At 31.2% G+C, this 19,855-nt stretch overlaps 1 protein-coding gene across 1 annotated transcript; it reads right to left on the reverse strand.

The window, feature by feature from the left end:
- Nucleotides 1-13,547: 13,547 nt before the first annotated feature.
- On the reverse strand, nt 13,548-18,816 carry LOC114189666. Its single transcript, XM_028078296.1, has 3 exons — nt 16,419-18,816; nt 14,152-14,379; nt 13,548-13,973 (listed from the first exon to the last, which is right to left on the reverse strand). Exons 1-2 carry the CDS (start codon nt 18,563-18,565, stop codon nt 14,364-14,366), a joined length of 2,163 nt encoding a protein of 720 aa, XP_027934097.1. The 5' UTR covers nt 18,566-18,816; the 3' UTR covers nt 13,548-13,973; nt 14,152-14,363.
- Nucleotides 18,817-19,855: the final 1,039 nt, after the last annotated feature.

Below are 19,855 nucleotides of genomic sequence, written 5' to 3' on the forward strand. Positions count from 1 at the left end.
GACATAGTGGGTCATGTGTCATTCCAACTAGCTCAGACACAAAAATATTATATCATATTGCAAAATGACATGTATGTACCAAAAACAAAGCGTAATTGATTTTGTCGGGTTTTCTATATGTTGGATTCTTTACTTCGAGATTTGCATTAATTAATTACGCATAATGAATTTTCTACATTAGTAAATAAATTAATAATAATAATACTTGCTCTCATTTAGAAAAAACCTGGTAGTAAGATTGAAAGCAATTTTATTTTCCCCGAATAAAGTCTGAAATAATTATGTGAGTAGTCTGAATAATAACTTTTTACCAAAATAAAAGATGGTTACAATTATGGAATGTGAACAAAACTTGATCAAATATTTGTTTTAATATTTACAAATTATTCATTGCCTTCTATGAAACATAAGAGTTTATAAGGTAATAAGAAGTATAGCAACAAGAATGAGAAATACTCTCCATTTCATTCTCATTTTAAATTAGAGAGAAAAATCTTTTATACATATATAATTATTTTTGAAATGTTTATTTTCTTTATAAAAATTGCATTTAATTGGCAATAATAAACCCAAATACGTCCCTTCATTCAGGTCAAAAACAGTTTCTCCAATTTTCTTGGATTAGAATAAATAAAGAGGAAAATATTTGAGATTAGGAAAAAAAGGGAAAATGACAATCAACACATGATACATATACATTTGTCCATGCCAATAAAACAAAATAGGTGTATATATAATTCATTTCATTAATTTTTCTATTGACCAAATGGAGCTTAGGTGAGCTTCTGGACAACCAATTATAAAATGTTTAGTAATAACTTTATCTCCAAGTTAAAGCCATTCATCTATTTACAAATTCAATCAAGATTCCTATTTATTTAGGAACCACATAAGTACTTTCTCAAAAATCACCCTTTTTTCACAAAGCTTAATTATAAAACAAATTCTCAAAAGTTCAAAATTGAATCTCAAAACGATTAAAAAAAAATCCTCTAAAAAACTAATAAAAAATTAATCAGACAAAACTAGATAATTTTTTCTTATAAAACCGAAGTTATGTTAAGGTAAAGATTTTATACAACACCATTCTTTTATCGCCATACAACTTACTTCTCTTTCCATTACCACTTTTTTATCTATATATATATTAACATAAACACAGATATTATCGCATCTGGGTACGCATTTTATAAATATGCGTGATATTATATTAGTATGTGATAATATTACAATGTTATTAAGTTAATATATAAAATAAAATTATATTTATTAAAAATAAAGTGAAATATATCAGAACAGATGAAAGAATAACCATTGATAAATAAAGAAAAAGAGAGATAGACAATTTTATAAAAAGCTCGTAGAAGTAATAGTCAATTTTTAAAAATTGAATAAATTATTAAACTTAAAGGATAAAATTGGTATTTTGAAATGTAGACACAAAAAGAAAATCTCTTTATATAAAGAAAAAGATGATATGTTATATTTCAATTGGACAATTTTACTTTTTAATAAAAAAAGTATAATTTATTTATTATTTTATAAAATAAATAATTAAATAAACATTTTGACTTATTTTTCATTCCATCATTAGTACCAAAATTTGTTTATTTATATCATTTGTCCCTTTTTTTCATTTTTTAATTAGATAATTTTACTTTTTAATAAAAATATATATTTATCATTTATTTAATAAAATAAAGGATTGAAAAAAATTTCCTTTTAAAATTAATGGCTACATAATTTTTTAAAAACTATTTTTACAAAATTAATTGTATCGAAATTATTTTTTCTATTTTCTAAATAATTATTCATACAAATAATAAAATTATAAAATTACATATTTTTAATGTAATAAAGATATAAATGAAGGCCATGTGTTTTTCCTAGTAATACAATTAAATTAATTTTACAGTTTTGATCTTAAAATAAAAGTTCCCATTATCCAAAATTATAATCACTAATTTCCATATCAGTTGCCCAGTCTTTCTTCTTCTTCTTCTTTCTCACAAGTCATTTATTTTGACAAGAATCATATATTAAACCCACAGCCACAGTATATTTTGAACAAACTTCTTTTATTTCCTTTAAGGAGAATAAAACCGAAACTTTTCATAAACTATAATGGGTTTATATACAAACCAAAGGAAGAATTTAAAAAATTGGATAAAGCTTATATTTTTATTATTTTTGTCTTAGAAATTTAATGAAAACATGTTTAAACAAACCCTAATATAAACATCTCTTCTAAATACACTTTGAATCTTGAATCATGATGCCATTATAAACTAGTTTTAAAGCAATGAGTGAGAGAAACAATTAAAGATCATATTAGGGCATTATTTATCCATATATGGTGGCTAACAATAGAAGGACAACAACATAAAGCATTAGCTAATATGAAAATTCAAACGAATTTGTTCCTATTAATGTCTTGGACCACCCACCAAGTACTAATTAGCTATTAGGTGAGGCAGAAAAGAACAATCACTTTTTCATGCAGACAGAAGCACATTCATCTGTAATATGCACAGTGTTTTGTTTGCATGGATTGTCTGTACATTGCTCTTGCTCACAAAGTTGTTATCACACTTTGGATTCACGCAAGCCATAAATTTATTGCATCAGGAATTGGGTCCTCCATAGTTTGGAATTCAACTGCATGATTCTATGGTGCATAATTTTTTGAAATAATATCTGTGCAGTTAAAGCTTTTTATCCTTAGAGAAGTTCAAGGACAATGCCCTAACAATTTTCCAGCAGAAAAAGAAACTAAGTTCTTTTGAATTATATAAATTCTATGTGCAACATATGTGTATAGTATATGTTTACCAGAAGAGTACATTGAACAATCATTAACAAATGTATTAAAATAATAGCAGTATCTCTTTTACAAAGTATATCAAACCATAATGACAGATATATAATATAAAGTGTGCACAGAAACATGGTAAACAACAACAAATATCTAAATACCTAAAAGTCGATTTTTTGTTTGTGAGTTTTAGGAAAAAAGAAAACCTGACTTTTGAAAGAGAAAGTTTTTGGCGAAAAGCTTGAGGATTATATTAAAGAAAAGAAGAGAAAGAAGAATTGGTAGACCCTAGAGACATGCCAGCAGCAAAGACCATGAAGAAGATAGAATTAGCTGGCTATGGTACTTAACAAACACTGTTTGATTCTTTATGCATTAGAGAAAGCAAACAAAGATCTAGATCACATTCAATTTGCTTCCTCTGTCATCAACATTGTTAACAAGTGTGAGTAAATTTTCTGTCTACTGGTCTCTACTTTCTTAATTAGTTTGCATTATAAGATACCCCCATTTGTCTTATTCTGCTAAGAGGATCATGCAAAAAATAATTCTCAACTTTCTGTAGAAATTTCCTTCCTTCTTCTCTTCCAAAATAAACTAATACATGTTTGATATTTTAAGAATCTAATAGGATAAGAATATATATATTTTGAATGGAGAACGTGGGGTTCTGCGAGTATGACGCAAAATGAATCGATGCTAAATTGAACACACGTATACAATCTAGAATTAAGTAAAGTGTAGAGGTATGTAACAGATAAAAACGAAAAAATGATATGTAGACATGTTGTGGGTCTATAAATTATGGTTGAATAGTTTTATTTTGGGTGTATCCATGGAGGGGACATAATTTTATGGGTGTGCATACCTGATTGATGAGGTAAGTATGGTACCTTATCTTGTACCATTGTCTTCTACCTCGTGTAATTTATGCATGCATGTATCAATCTTAGACACGATCCGCACTACAAGAGGGGAAAAAGGAGGGAAGAAAAGTTAGTGAAAGGATCCATGTATTTTGTTTCGTGGTTTTTTCACACGTATGGGGCAAACCCATGTATATTACGAAAATGCCCGTGTAAGAAAAATATATTACTGGTCATAAACTAAGTCGTGTAGATTTATCATGATTTCAAAAAGAAAAATCGTAAGAATTTCAAGTATTTTTTTTTAAAGAAGTAAAGTTGTGAAGAGTCGTGACTATTTTTGTAATAATTTATAAAAAAGTGAGATTATGAAGAATCACGACAATTTCTATTATTTTTTCTATTGATTAATTTTAATATTTTAAAATATATTAAAAGAATATTTAAAATGCAAGTTATTTAGGATTTAGGATCTCACGACTTTGTTTTTGAAGTCGTCACATTTTTTAAACATATATATGTTATTTGTTGAAATTTAATAAAATTAAAATTTTGTGTAACTCTTGATTCTTATCAAATCGGTTTTTATGCCAAAGTTCACAGTTTCTAAAATAGGTTAATATGTATTCAATTTTATCTTTAATATTTGATAAATTTGAAATTTGTGTCTCACCTTTATCATTAAATACTTTATCCCATTCAAATAATAATTAAATTACATCAAATAAATATTATTAAAAAATCATTCAAATCATATTTTTTTTTCTCCTCAATATCAAATAACAAAATATTATGATCACATAAATTTTAAAATATAGTACTAAATAAAATAATAGAATTTTAATAATTTAAAATAAATATAAATGTGTGAACCAAACATATATGTACATATCTACCATTGTCGTCTCACCACATTTTAAAATGGGTAATAATCAAAATCATACTTGTTGATAAAAAAAAAAATCAAAATGATACTCATGTTCGAACAATTTAGTATTCTTTACTCATCCTCTACCATTATTTTCACGAGTTTTCCACAAAAGTCTAGAGGGATACTTTCATTCCTTGCTCTAGTAAGAATGAGTTATGAATCCTTATTATGTGAATATTTGTCAGCATTTTGTAACCTAAAAACGCTTTTTTTTTTCTCTTTTATTGGTTGTTTGTTGTACAACAATGATAACCTTGTCTAAAGACACTCTGGATTAAAGACAAATAAATATCAATAGAAAAATTGTGATTTATTTTTATTTTAGACAATGATTTTTGAATTGTTATCATGTATGTATTGCCTGATGTATAAAATGTAGACATTTTTTTCATCGACATAAATAAAGAGGAAGATATGAGTTTCATATAAAAAAAATTGTTTTCAATGTTTAAGTCTTTATAACTTTGATATTTCGTGCATAGTCTGATAAGATTTTCTTAATTTTAGAAAAGATTAATTAACACTATACGTGTTCTAACTTAAAGGAGAAAATGAGATTAAAAATTAGTTGAATTAACTTAGTTTTCTCCCTCAAACTCAAACCATATCCTCTGACTTGAAGAAATTTCTTGGGATTTCTTTTTCATCTCTGAAGTTTCTTCTACACCTCCAACAAATTTTAAATTTAAAAATTACATTTTGATTATTTGATCAAGGTAACGCAGATCAGATTGTATCCCTCAAATTATTTTTCGATATCAATTTCTGATAAACGATGCTTACATCGCGTAAATGTTATAGACTTACGGATGTCAAAAAAAAACAATATATATATATATATATATATATATATATATATATATTTTGACATATGGAAGTACACAATTTTTTGGATGTCGACATCCAGTGATGTTTTGTGACGTTCTTTATCAAAAGTCGATTTTCAAAAATAGTTTTAGAGTAAAATTTATGTTATCAATTAAATGATCAAAGTATATTTTTAAAATTTTAAATATATGTGAGAGTACAAAAGAAATTTTGAAGGTGTTGGAAGAAATTTCTAATTCCTTTAAAATATTTAAGAATGTCTCCTTGCACCTCCAATCACTTCTACTATCCCCAAAAAGTTTTAAAATTCCCACTTTACCGTTGAGTTAAAAAGTAACTATAATTTTACTCTGTGTAACTCAATCAACCTTAAATTTTTTTTTTTCCGGCGGATGTTGACATCAATTAACATGTGTTTAAAAAATTTCATATATTGGATATCGACATCCTGTATATACATACAAATAAATTTTTGTTTATTTTTTAATTTATTTTTATGTTATATAATAAAATATATAAATATTTTATTTCATTTTTAAAATACTTATTAATAAAATAAAAATAAAAATAAATTTTAAAAAATTAACAGTATATAATAAAATAAATTAAATTAAAAAGAAATATATATATATATATTAATATTTTATTTTATTTTTAAAATATAATTAAACAAATTAAAAAAGTTACAATATAAATAAATTTTAAAAGAAATTAACAGTTAAAAAATAAAAAGTAAATAAAATAATAATTAAAGAATAATATTTTTTTTCCAAATTTAATTTTTTAATTAATTTATTTCAAAATAATTTTTATGTTGTTTATATTATTAAATATCGAATGTTGATATTTGTAGATAGAAAAATTTATAATACTGGATGTCTACATCCAGATAAAACTTGATACGAATATCGATATTTGTAAAACAAAACAATGTAATGAATGTCAACGTCTACTGAGAAAAAAATTGGGAGTGTATCAGTGAGAGATAAAAAGTAGTTAATTTTACTCAGGGGCGAAGTGGGTATTTAAAACATTTTTGGAGGTTTTTGGAGGTGCAGAAGAAGTGTTCGGAGGTGAAGGAGAAGACCCACTGTTTTTTCGGGCTTTGCTTTTTTAGCCCTCTAAATATATGAGCCCATAACATAATTACTAACCTTCTTCTTTTTGGGCTGTGCTTATTATGTAGTCCGAATTGAATGGGCTGGGAAAGGTGGAAATCGGACGGCTGTGAATTGGGGGTGTTTAATGGTGCATTGAACAAGATTGGGTGAAGTATATTGGATCACAACAGGTAGGAGACAAAAGTTAAGGAATTTTCTTACCGTAACTTCATAGTTTATAATTACACTCCCATAATTTTTGAAAATAACTATATTACTCTTTGTAATGATAACTTGGAATTTGTTTTTCAGATTTTTAAAAGATTATTTCTGGAATAAGATTTTTAAAATATTCTAAAATAGTCATTTTGCTTGTAGTATTGGAGTGCAGTTAATAATCACAAGTAAGAAAAGAATGTTGGGTTGAAGCAAAACTAAAACTAAGACCATAAGTCATGATACGTTAACAGCAATTTTCTTCAACTTACACCTCCATAAATTATCTGACATATAAATTTTATATTATAATCTGAAAAATGATTTTGTATTTCAAATTATTCAATCTAAAAGAGTTTTTTTTTTTTCAAAATGTATAATTCAGAATAAAAAAATCTATTATAGGAGTGCAGGTTAAAATTATAGATTGGCTGGAAGAAATGACCTTCTTCAACATATAGGAAAGCCCATTTATCAATTGGGTTCTAAGATATACGTTGCAGTTAGTTGTAAATATTAAACGGGATATATAACAATTTGAAATCAGAAATTCTAATTTATTAAGATACCAATAATAACACAAGTAATAAAACTGTAGTGACGATGATGAATAAAACCTTTATTTATGATAGAAAGAGTAATAACAATTTTTATTTTTTTTATAATGAACAAGATGCAAGCACTGTGTTCCTATAAATAAGTTTTCTTTTTGTTCTTAATCAGTGTTTTGTTTAATTTCACTTTTTGCTAAGTTTGTTTCTTCTAAATTTTTAATGTTGTGTTGTATATCGTGGGATTTGATGAAGAACAGAAACAAACGTTGACAATGGCAGCAATAATGCAAAAAAAAAAAAAATGTTGTGCCGTAGCAACCAAGTTTACATGAAGGTTTTAAAAAGCTAAAGTTGTTCAGAAGGTAGCTCTCACTGTCCTCCTTTGCCAAAAAAAGCTTCGTTTTCAGATGACAATTTTTTTAATACACAATCTTTGGTCTCAAATGATTAACATTTTTGTTGTCGTAAATTGTGTATCACTTTGTCGCATTATGTATGCTTTTATGATGAAAAGTTGTTATTTTTGAAAACTAGTTCTAAAATTTGGCCTTTAAATGGGGCCTCTGCGTTAGGCTATAATTCTTGAACAACAACAACTACATCAACATGTATTTTTTGAACGAAAACAAGATCCGTGATTTCGCTTTCTTTTAATCATGCAACTATTTTCAACTACAAGTTTGGAGCTAAAGAAATGCAGAAAAAGAAGAAAAAGGAGTTTGGAGTAAAGTATGAGATGAGATTTAAAATATGTAGATTAAGACATATACATGATGATGAATGAAAAAATGTGAACACTATTTCTGCTTTTATACGACATAAATTATTGAATATGAAGTAAAGAGGTTTAGAAATTTATGATGAAAGAAAAAACGTTCACATGTGGTAATGATTATGGAATAGGTAGGTTAAGTAATTAATGTATAGTTATATATATATAGTAAAGAAAAATGAAAAGCATGCATGGATATTTGGATAAGATTAGAAACTATAATGAAATAGGTGAAGGTGAGAACATTAGCATATGATTAAAGTGGTCCAATGGAATATATGTTATTTTGATACGAAATGTGGGAGCCAGTTGTAAGCATTGCTTGGGACTACAGCAATAATTACAAAATTTTCAAAATACACAAAATATTAACAAACAGAGAAAGTTTGTAATCATCATCATTCACCTTAAGCATCATTAAGTAAGGTAAACTTCAGATTTCATTACTGCGTTAATTTCTGTTCTCTTTTGAAAGTTAAGTTCTAACTAAAAGGGAAACATTATTCATAATTTACGTAAAATTTTACTTTATTCATGTCACTTTTCTACTCTACCTGTGAGAGCTTTAAGTTTCAAGCTTTTGTATTTATTTACCCAAAAAGGGAAATTAAAAAATTGAGCATGGCTATAAAACTATAGTGAGATTAGATCGATACTGATGTGTCACAATTGAAATCACAACGAGACAATGAATAAAAAATAAAACTATGTTTGAAAACAAAGTTTGCAGTGAGTCACCATAGTTTATCGGTTACACGTGAGAGTAAGGTATTAGTCCTTACAATATCTGTTCCAAGACATACCTTTAATTAAATATACAAAAAAAATGTGATGTTTTAAAATGTTTATTTTTTTTAAAATAATAATAAAAGAACCACGTAATCTTGATTTTCCAATATGATGGAAATAAGAAGGAATGAGGATTAATCTCGGCCAAAAAACCAAATAATATTTATACTCAATTTTAACATATTTATTCATATTTACTTAATGTAAAATTTAAACTTATCACCAAAATAGAAACATCTTTGGAGGCACAAAATAAAAAGGTTTTCTTGTCTTGATCACATATTTTATCTCATAATATACTTTATTAACATAAGTTTTGATGTTTTAAATCAAGCTTCAAATTTGAGCTTTAAGTGGGGCCTTAGAGCTAGGTCAATGCTTGAAACTTGAAAGTGTATTTTCTAAATATAAAACAAGATCCGTGATTATCTCTTTTCTTTATAGAAAACATCTCGACAATTGGAAAAGTAAATTGGGATTACAGATATAAAAATAAACTATAAACTTTATGCTTCAGAAAATTTTAATTCCAATTACAATGAATCGAATAAAAAAAATCTTCCGCCTTTTCTGTAAATAATAAATGGATATATCACTATCTATTTATAAAATTATATAGATGGATTAAGTTTGATCTTTTATTTTAAATTTTTATAATTAATAAACTAGATATATTTAATAGTAGAGGAAAAAAAATTGTTTCAAGTAAAACCTATTCATAAAACTTTTGTTGAAAAAAAAACTAAAAATATTTCAAACTTTATTTAACACGGCCTCCAAAGGGTTTGCGTTTCTTTTATACATGAATATGTATTTTAATAAAAAAAAAACTTCATTTATTTATTTGGTGAGTTGAAGTAGGTAAGGTTTGGGATGTAATTTAAAAAAGTAATTATGAAAGGAATGCTATAACAAAGACGTTGAAGAATTTAGATGAGTAACATAAAAAAATTATAAACATAAGAATCATACAAGGGGAAGCTGAGTTGAAAGTAATAAAAAAGATAAAAAAAATAATTTTGAAATTTGAAATTTCCTTCTAAACTTTAACGTGTTTTTTTATTTCACCTTAGCATGTATTATCTTGGATGTTGTTTGTTTGAAAAAAGAAAAGTTGGAACAGAGCATTATCTTTGAAGAAGAAATATGCAGTATAAAGATGTGCATCCATTGGTTTGAGATTGAGGGTATAGTAAGCTATCAAGTGGGAATGATTATTGGTTTGTCACTTTCCCAAAGTAGTTTAACCTAATTGAGTATTGAAAATCTTGTTGATTGGTGATATCATGTGTGTACTCTCAAATTGGACCCATTCTCTCATGCAATCAATGTAAAATTAGATGATATGAGTAACAAAGAAATAATAGTATATAGTAATACATTTTTTTTAATTAAAATGGGACCACTTATACAAGAGCCATTATGGCAAAGATTGGTGGGAGAATCAGAGAGAGAAGATGAGAAAAAGAAAGAAAGATATTTGATGCAGTGAGAAATTGGCTTGGCAATGTTTTGTAGGGTCAGAAGTTAAGTGGAAACTGCAAAAGTAATCACATACCATGTGATAGAAATTGCACATAATGCCTTGTACTTAAAGCAAGTGTAATCAGTGAAATAACAATTGCATGCAGATAATTACATGATTTAGTTTTGTTCTTCATCTGTCATTAATTACAGGAAATTAATGTATATTCAGTTCAACTATTTGCTTAAGCCAGGGAGAAAAAGAATCATTAATTGGATTAGTTTAAATTAACCAAGTTTTGAGCAATAATACTAACAGGACCTGGTCAAAGTATGAAAAACAGAGACCTTTCTACTAGATCACAGTATTTTCTATTTGGTACAATCCACCAAACATAGCATGATATCAAATGTCATTGTTTCACTATTTGAAACTGATACTTCATCTCTTTGAAACCAGAGATTGTGACCACAAACCAAAGCCATACAATTGAACATGTATCCTCCATTCAAGTTCGGTACGATCCTTAGAGCGGTGTGAAGAAGACGACTCAAGAATTTAGGAGACTTAAAACAAAATTAAAAATATATGAACTTTTACTTAATGTTTTCTTTATAGAGTATTAAAAAAAGTGTAAAGAATAATATAGCATTTGTTCAGAATAAATGAATTGGAATAGTTTAGTAGAAAATAGTGTGGTATGAAAGCCAAAAAATGCAGTGGAAAGTTTCCGCTCCAAAGCAGACCCAGAAAAAGCAACTTTCCTTAAAACTAACTCAACCTTACTATACATCCAAATTAGCTGAAGTAGTTACGAACAAAATAACAAAATAATAAAATAAAGGTAACTCTATTGTCTGGCTATTTAAAAACAGAGCATGTCATGTCTGCATAATTAAGCATTTGAACTCTATATTTGCAGCATTATTATTGGAATCTTTCTTTTTCTTCTTCAAACAAAATTATGAGAGAAGTGCTTTGCCAACTGTGTAACTATTTGTTTGCATGTTTTCTCATGGTGACAGTGCCAAATTTTGGTTTCCTCTTGCACAAAATATTATTGATGTGGGAAAATTCAGATGGCTATAAGAAACCAAACAAGTACTAAAGCTTAAGAAATAAAAAGGAAACATTTCAAACAATTTGTAACACCATGGAATTGTTTGATGAGTTACATTTAAAAAAAAAAAAATCCAAATTTTTTATTTCACTTCATTCACGTCTCTGTAATCGGTGTCTGGTGGTGTGTTATAAAGTGTGTCCATTCCCCCCTGTTTTTTAAGCATAAATATGAACAAGAATGAAACCCAACATGGGTTGGGAAGTTTCATTCTTTAAGTATATACAATCAATAATTTTAGAGGAATGCAATCACTGTCATCCCAACACATTTTAATTTCAAATCTTCCAAAATCTTAGGTGCAAAGTTTACATGCTCGTTATCCTATTAGCATAAACACATTTTCCTATATTTAACTTTCTTATTTTATTAATAAATTAGCAACCACACTTCTTATTTATTTATAGATACACTATTATTAAAATCATGTATATAAAATAATAATAATAATAATAATAATAATAATAATCAAAATATACTAATAAATTTAATCATATATTTTATAGCTGTATATTTACTTTTTTTTTATATTAAATCAATATTTTTATAAGATAATTTATAATTTAGTGACTATAGTTAATAAAAATATTTATTCATATTTAAAACTTCAATTCTCTTATTTTTATCATATTATAAAATACCACTTCATTAATATTTTATAGTCTTTATTTTATAAAATTTTGAAATAATTAAAATAAAATAAAAAATTAAAACAGAAGTTACAGGACCACAAACAAGAATATCAAAGAGTTCAAAATACTCTGACGTGGATACTTTAAAAATATTTTTAATATATTTTAAAACATCATTATAAATATCTATTCGTATATTTTAAGATACAGTAAAGGATCAGTAAAGAAATATAGCAGAGAATCTAAATTTAAATATCAAGTGTGTCGAAAAAAGAATTTGAAACTTTAGTGGACTTTTTTTGTATCATTACTGTGCATAGTCTTCAAAATAGTCGAATGATTTTAATGTTTTAAAATATATTAAAAGAATTAATAATATCAATATCAGTGCAACAAACCGATGAGAATCTGAACTCATCCAAAACCTTACACTTACATCTTTAGAACAGCATGCGTGTTTCAAATGGTTTCCATGGTGACTTAACTTTGTTCCTGATCACTTCCATGATAAGTAAAAACCTCTTTCTGTAATTGTGAATGAAGAGTTTTGATTAAAAACAATAACAGTGGAATGTTTAGGTGTCAATGCTACACAACATACCACAAAAAGTTTGAGTAACCCTTCGGGCACTGCCGCGACCAGGGGCAGCCTTCCCAACAATTACCTTATGCAAGATTAACTTTGATTCTCTTTATAAAAGATTGGCCTACCTATCACCATACCCAAATTTGAAATAGGAAGGGTTGTGTCAATAGGAGGGAGAATAAGAGGTATTGAAAAAGAAGATTAATCATAAGGGAACATGAAAGTGAGAAGACTATTACAAAAAGATGTTCCTGTGTTCCTGTGCCAATCATCACATTCTGCTCTCTAATACAAGAACCAGACCGGAATGAAATAAATTAAATTATACCACACAAGCAATGGAAAATTAAGAACTGGGCAAAATAAAACATTTTTTTATAAAATAATAAAAACACAAATACTTGAGTTGGTAGGCAGTCAGAATTGCTTGCCTTTGCCGACATGAGCTACTACCTCTACACCAAATTAATTACAACGTTAAATCAATTATCAAATCAACAATACAGTATTCCACTGTACTAAACTCTGCTGATGAGTTCATTCTGCTTACCTAATTTTTTCATTTGGATATTCTTGAATATTTGCCAGTGATTTAAGGAGGCGCAGTAAATTATAGCCTTGAAGTCAGAGGGGAAATTCTAACATGCACTTGTGTATATTTTATACACTACATACACAACAGTGCAGAGAGATGTAGGAAATAAGCTCTTAAAGGTTGAAGATAAATTGACGTGGTACAAACAGAGCTTGCGAACCGAATTCTTTATTTTATGGATTTAAACAGCATGCACTGGATATTTGTGAAAGTCTTGTATGCATGGATGGACGGACCAGCACAGCCATTTCCATCCACAATATGGTAAAGAATTTATTTAATAATTGACAAAAAGATTGTGGAATGCATGCACTAAATTGATAGTGTGTGTCATATGTCAGAATAATCTTTACACCAATTTCTCAAGTCTGCAAAAGTATGACACTAAAAGGGAACTCATGTACGTATGATATGACTACGACAATAAGGGTAAAGAGTGATATGAGATGTCATCACCACCAACTCTAGAACTGCCAGCCTATTGTTCATGGTTAAAAATTAGAATAATCCCCAGAAGGTACATGCAAAAAATGCTTTTATTATGCAGCTTATTGCAATATTATCCCCTGACCCATATTATGCACCTCCTTATGCCGACATGCCTCCTTGCTTTCACTTTGATTTTCTTTCCCTATACTCCTAGTTTTAACTTTCTCCAAGACTTTTTAGCAATCATGGTAAGCCAAACGGTTCATTCCGCAAACCTACAATTTTCAACGTTAAGATAAACAGTTAACAACAGGCCCCCACTAGAAAAGCTTATATTATCACAAAAGATGGTTTTCAAACCAAGAGCTGTGGGACATTAGCTTAAGCCAAAACAACAAGAAAAACACACACAGAAACAGAGAGTGGATTGATGTAAAGGAAGGCCACTCATACCTCACTTTTCTTTGACCATGACAACCAAAGCAGTGACATGGACAGCCACTTCCACCTTGGTGGGCCTCACCATTTGTCAGAAACAAACACTCCAGTAGATATGCCGGATTATCTATGAGAAGTGCTTCTGCGGCCACAAAGATTCCTTCTCATGTTCTTCCGAGGTTGACCCACGTCGCGACCTAGTCCGGTTTGCCACCCACCCTACTGCTTCAAGCAATGCCACCTCTGCAGCGAAAAAAAAGGTAACATTTAAATTTTGGGGGCCTGCTACTTTTGTGTCATTTTGTAGTTACCATCAACATGAAAACTTTATCTAACCAGAACATTTAGTGGCATGTGTAAACCATATATTCTGTGAGACCTGTTTCGCTATTGACGTGAATATTATGAATGTCAACAGTTTTCTTGATAGATGTAGTCTTCAGAGCCTTTCTTATAAAAAACATTCTTAATTAAGCAGTGTTCTTTTTTTATCTTTCAAATAGAGGACAGATACATGTAGTTATGATTAAATATAACTAGGATTATTCCTATAGATATGGAGTATCTTTTGTCTTTTAGATTTATCTGCAGCTATGTTTTTCTTTTCAGGAGTTCAAAAGAAATTAGAAGGGGGGATGGTTGGTATTGTGAGCTTGTTGGAAACAGAAGAATCCTATACTTGAATCCTATACTTTAATAACTTTTGAAGGTGAGGCCAAAAACTGGCCTGCAATAGGTTTCCACTTCACAATAGCGAAGTAATCACGTGTATCAACATTCTTCTAAGAAAGAGGGAGACAAGTGATAACAAATATTGTTCAGAAATTCTTGCACTAGGAAATTCGAAATTTCTTGAAAATGGACTTATGCCTTGTTACTGGCTCACACTGGTTCTTGTTCTTAATATCTGTTGACCTGTGGTGTCAAACTTAAAGACAAATGATTTACTGAATACTACCCGTTCATCTGATGATAAGAACACATTTGATGATAAGAACACGATAATTCTAATATAGAACAAAATATGAATAATTGCTTATATACGATGCCCTTCTTTGTTAAGCAAAAGCTTTTGAGGTATCTCTAATTAGCTAGTGCGTGAATGTTGAGGCAGTTTTGAACGTGAGAAACACGAATAAACTCTTTTTTGGTAGAGAACTCAAACTCCTATATCGAGCAATTTTGTCAAAACAGTTGGACCTTTTGGTCAACTGAGTTCGGAAACTAAACGTGAACAGTGTGGACTTTGGATGTGATAGAGGTCAGTTGGTCAAACTGTAAGATATTTCATCTTGTTCTACTCAAACAATTGATCATGACAAGCAGAATCTACACAATGCATGGTGTTATGTCATATCAAGACATGAAGCATCAATTAGATGCATATACAAAAGTCATTGACTATTGTAGGATACCTTTTTCCACTTTCAAGTGAGGACGTTAAGTTAAAAGCTCCTTCCACAGATCTATGGTCTTTTAACACAAAAAGAGTAAATTGCTCCAGCCACAATATTTCCCACTGTCGTTCGTATGTTTTTAATATTAACCAACAATTCAGTTTGCTTTAAATTTCTAAGTATCTTGCTCCTGCGCTTGTTTGGTATCAACATCATATATCAGTTTTAACAGCTAAATACGAGCCACAGAAATTTAACGATAACTATCAGTCTAGAAAGATGCTGAGACTGTGGTCAATATTTCAACTGAGACCATAGGCATTTACAGAGCTTGCAGCTAGCACTTGATCTACCCAAAGTGAAATAAAAGAACAAGTTGTGGAATAGGACTAATGCATGTCTTAGTGAATATTTCTGGCAATTACTACTGCAATTTTCACGGACGAGGTAGAAACTAAGTTTGAACTTAGTTAACTGTGACCAATTTTATAAATTCATTCACAAGATGTAATGAAGCTTAGTTTTTTACGTTATTATAAAGTATAAATTAATTTGAGAATGTGGCTCAAAACAATTCCCATTACAAATGATTCAAGCAGACGATTGTAGCCTACTTCCTGACTTGTAGTTATGCTAATAAATTAGCAATTGTTCCTCATTTAAAAGCCTAAGAAACCCAAGTAAAAGATGGAAAAAATACTGATGATTCATTTGAATCAAAGATGACATAACAGTCACGTCTCTTCCAATATCTGTTTTTGTTTCTCTCACAAGTCACGAAATATTTCACTTGGAATAAGGGAATGGTAGAACAGCTCTGGAAAAAAAAAATCTGACAAATCCTAAAATTACAGAATTCTACAGAGTTGAAAAGAGGCACATTACATTAGGGGTGCATCGGCAAAGACGTCAGCCAGCATGCCATCATCACTGCCTTCCATGGCAAGCAGTTCTGCCTCCTTCTCTTCCTCATTGGAAAAATCTCGTCTTTCAAGCTTGGCATGAGCTGCAATATATATCATTTTCTGAGCTCTTTCCAAGGAAATTCTAGAATGCTTCTGAGCAGAAAGCTTCCTGATGAAAGAATAATTACTCCTAAACCCACATGAGGTTGCATGCAGAAAAATGAGCCTCACTGCAAGCTTCCGCAGGGATTTAAATTCGCTGAGGCAAGTTTCCCAAACAAGTCTACTGCTAAGTGGGTTTGCTACCTTCATCTTCCCTGTAATGGGGTCTTGTTGTTTCATCTGCACAGCCTGTGCATAAAGAGGGTCAAGCCCTTCTGATCTCCACTTCATGAGCTCCATCAACACCACATGAGCTTCTTCTCGTGAAGCCAGCCTCGTCAATAACTTATCGACATCTTTCTCTTGTTCACGAGTTAAGCACTTAAACGGAGGAAGGTACTTTCCACTTGCATCTTTAACCAAGTAAAGAGGATCAAGTATAAATGCAGCTGACCATGCAGGGTGATAATTCTTCCTGAATCGATTTTCAAGTATTTCCTCCACAGGTTCTACCACAACACTGTACTTAACACACCATTCCTTCACCTTGGTTCTAACCTCCTCCCAGAGAGGCAAACACCGACCAACCAACGGCCTCTCCGCCTCAATGTCCTGAACCACTCCTCTGATGAGCTTCACCAGCGAATAGACCGCCTCCAATTCATTCCAGAATCCCTCACTCTGAACAATCCCGGCAATCTCTCCGGCCAGTGGGTCCTCCATACACGCCACCTTAAACGCGTCTTCCATTACCACCATTTGGATCACGGCAGCACATCTCAGGATGTCCTCCAGCATTGGAAACACAGATGTAAAGTCCTTCGACACGTTACATTTGGGAGAGGGAACCCGAACCAGCCCAGCACATTCCAGCTCCTGCATCCGGTACCTTAGAAAACTACCCCTAACCTGAGACTCAGTGTTGATAAAATTAGCAACCTTGAGAGAATTCTCAGTGACAACCCTGAAAAGTGGTAAGTTGTTGTTAAAATCCTTGATCAAACTCGTGAACCCCTGAACCTGACAAGCAACATTCACCATCCAATGGTTCTGAACCTCCAAGTTCCTCAACGCCTTGCCCTTAAACCTGTCGGCAACAATCCCAACACACCTCTGCACATCACTTCCACAAACACCCTTCACCACCTCCCACAAAATCTCCTCAGCATACTTAGACGACATCACTTCCCCACCAGGCACCACCTTGTGGAACACGCTAGTCCCATTGGGAAGGTTCACTATAAACTTCGGTACACCATCCTCGCCCTTCCAGCCATCACACCCCACTTGAAAAAACAGTGCGTCTCGGATTCTAGCTTCGGACTCGGCCTTGGCCGCCCCGAACCTATCCTCGAGCCTAGAACCATATATCTCGCGTCTCAACAGAGTCACCGGCAAACCCAGCTGGGTGAGAAAGGACTGAAACTTGGGGTGTTCAAGAGAAGAGAGGGGCACAGAGCCACAAGACTCGTAGAACCAATCTGCTAATAATTCAACAGCGGAGTTAACCTGGTCCTGGGTCAACTCGGGAGGAGCAACATGGAACAAATTCCTAGGACTCTTGAGCTTCTTCACACTGTCCTCGAAAACAGCGAGAGCACACAAATCATCTTTTCCTCCGGACAACACCAAATGCTGAACGGAGTGGTCCTGATTCGGAGAGGTTGAGGAGGAGGTTCTCTTTCTGCCGTTGTTGGAGTGAGAGAGGACGGTGGAAATAGGAGACGGTGAAGGCAAGGCGGAGTGGTTGAAATTGGGACACGTACCACGCTTGAGATGCTCGGAAGCGGTTCGAGAAGGGTTGGAGGCGGAGAAGAGAGAGTCGCAGAGGGAGCACTTGAGCTTCACCGCGTTGCCGACGAGAGTGGGCTCGAGGTGGGCCCAGTACCACGCGCCTTTGCCTTTGATCGCGCGCGTGCGCACTGTGAGAAGGCCCTCGTAGCGCTTCCTGACCGCCCTGACGGCAGCGTCGGGGTCGGGGTCGGTGGAGGTGGAAGCCATTGTGGAAGCGATGGTGGAAGCCATTGGTGTTTAGCAGCCCTGCCACCGGTGTTGTCTCCGGAGTTGCATGTTGTTGCAAGGTGTTTGAGGAATTGTGTGAATGAAAACGAACAGGAGCTAGATAGGTTGGTTTAAGTATATATAGAGTTGGTGTTTGGAGACTTTGGTGCATTGCATGGAAATGAAGTGTGGGATGGAGAGAAGAGAAAGAAAAACGGAGCATGGGTCCATGCGACTACGTGTCCTCTTGTACTGGGTTTGGTGGAGCGTATAAGGAACGATTCCCGAGTCAACCCAATCTTGTATTTTGGTTTTTAGATGATATTATTATTCTTATTTTTTCAAGTATCATCTTTTAATTTTTTTTATCATCACTTATGGTTCGAGTAAATTATTGATTAATATATTATTATTTATTTTTCTTAAAAGATTAAAAACTCACATTAAATCGCATTACAAATTAACGAGTCATAATATAATTTTTTTTTTATACCAACAAATATACATCTCCATTTCCATGCATGTTCTTCTCTTCTTTCTCCTCTTCGATTAGGTGAAACCAACAACCCAATGTTCCATTCATTCATCATAATTTACTTTGAATATCCAAAACATTAATGTTACTAAAAAAACAACATTACCGATTCGTCATAAATATTATCGTTTTCACTTGTTTAATACTTTTTAAATTATTTTTTTAGAAAAATAACAAAACCAAAAATAGAAGATGCAAAGTGATGGGAAGGATTTGGATAAGAAAAACCTTGGTAGCATTGATTAGATTAGAGCTATCAAAGCGGATAATCTGATCCGACCTGTATCGATTTACCACGGATTGATCACTTAATGAGTCAATCTAACTCGATTTATTGATTAGCAAACCAAACAAATTTCAACCCGATCCGGCTCATCGCAGGTTGGTGGGTTAAAAACGGATTGACCCACAGACTCATTTAATTAAAAAAATATATAATTTTTATTTATTTTTTAGTCAAAACTAGATTATAATTCTAATTAAAATCTAAATAAACCTTAATAAAATCTAAATACAAACCAAAATCACAAAAATACAAATTATTTATCTGTTGGCTAAAAAAACAACTTAACATGATCCAAATACAAAGTCCAACTTAACAAAAAAATATTTGTGTGACTCTTTATTTGCGGTTGGTGAGCCAACCCGACTCAACACGAGTTCAATCTGGGTGAGCCAGATTCTAGGTGAGCCGGTCAAAAATCAACCCGTGTTGAAATTTGTAAATAAATTTCAACTCAACCTGGTTCAAATTTGTGGTGAACCAAATTGGCTCGCGG

Source organism: Vigna unguiculata, chromosome 7 (genome assembly GCF_004118075.2).
Source record: "Vigna unguiculata cultivar IT97K-499-35 chromosome 7, ASM411807v1, whole genome shotgun sequence".
NCBI lineage: Eukaryota > Viridiplantae > Streptophyta > Magnoliopsida > Fabales > Fabaceae > Vigna > Vigna unguiculata.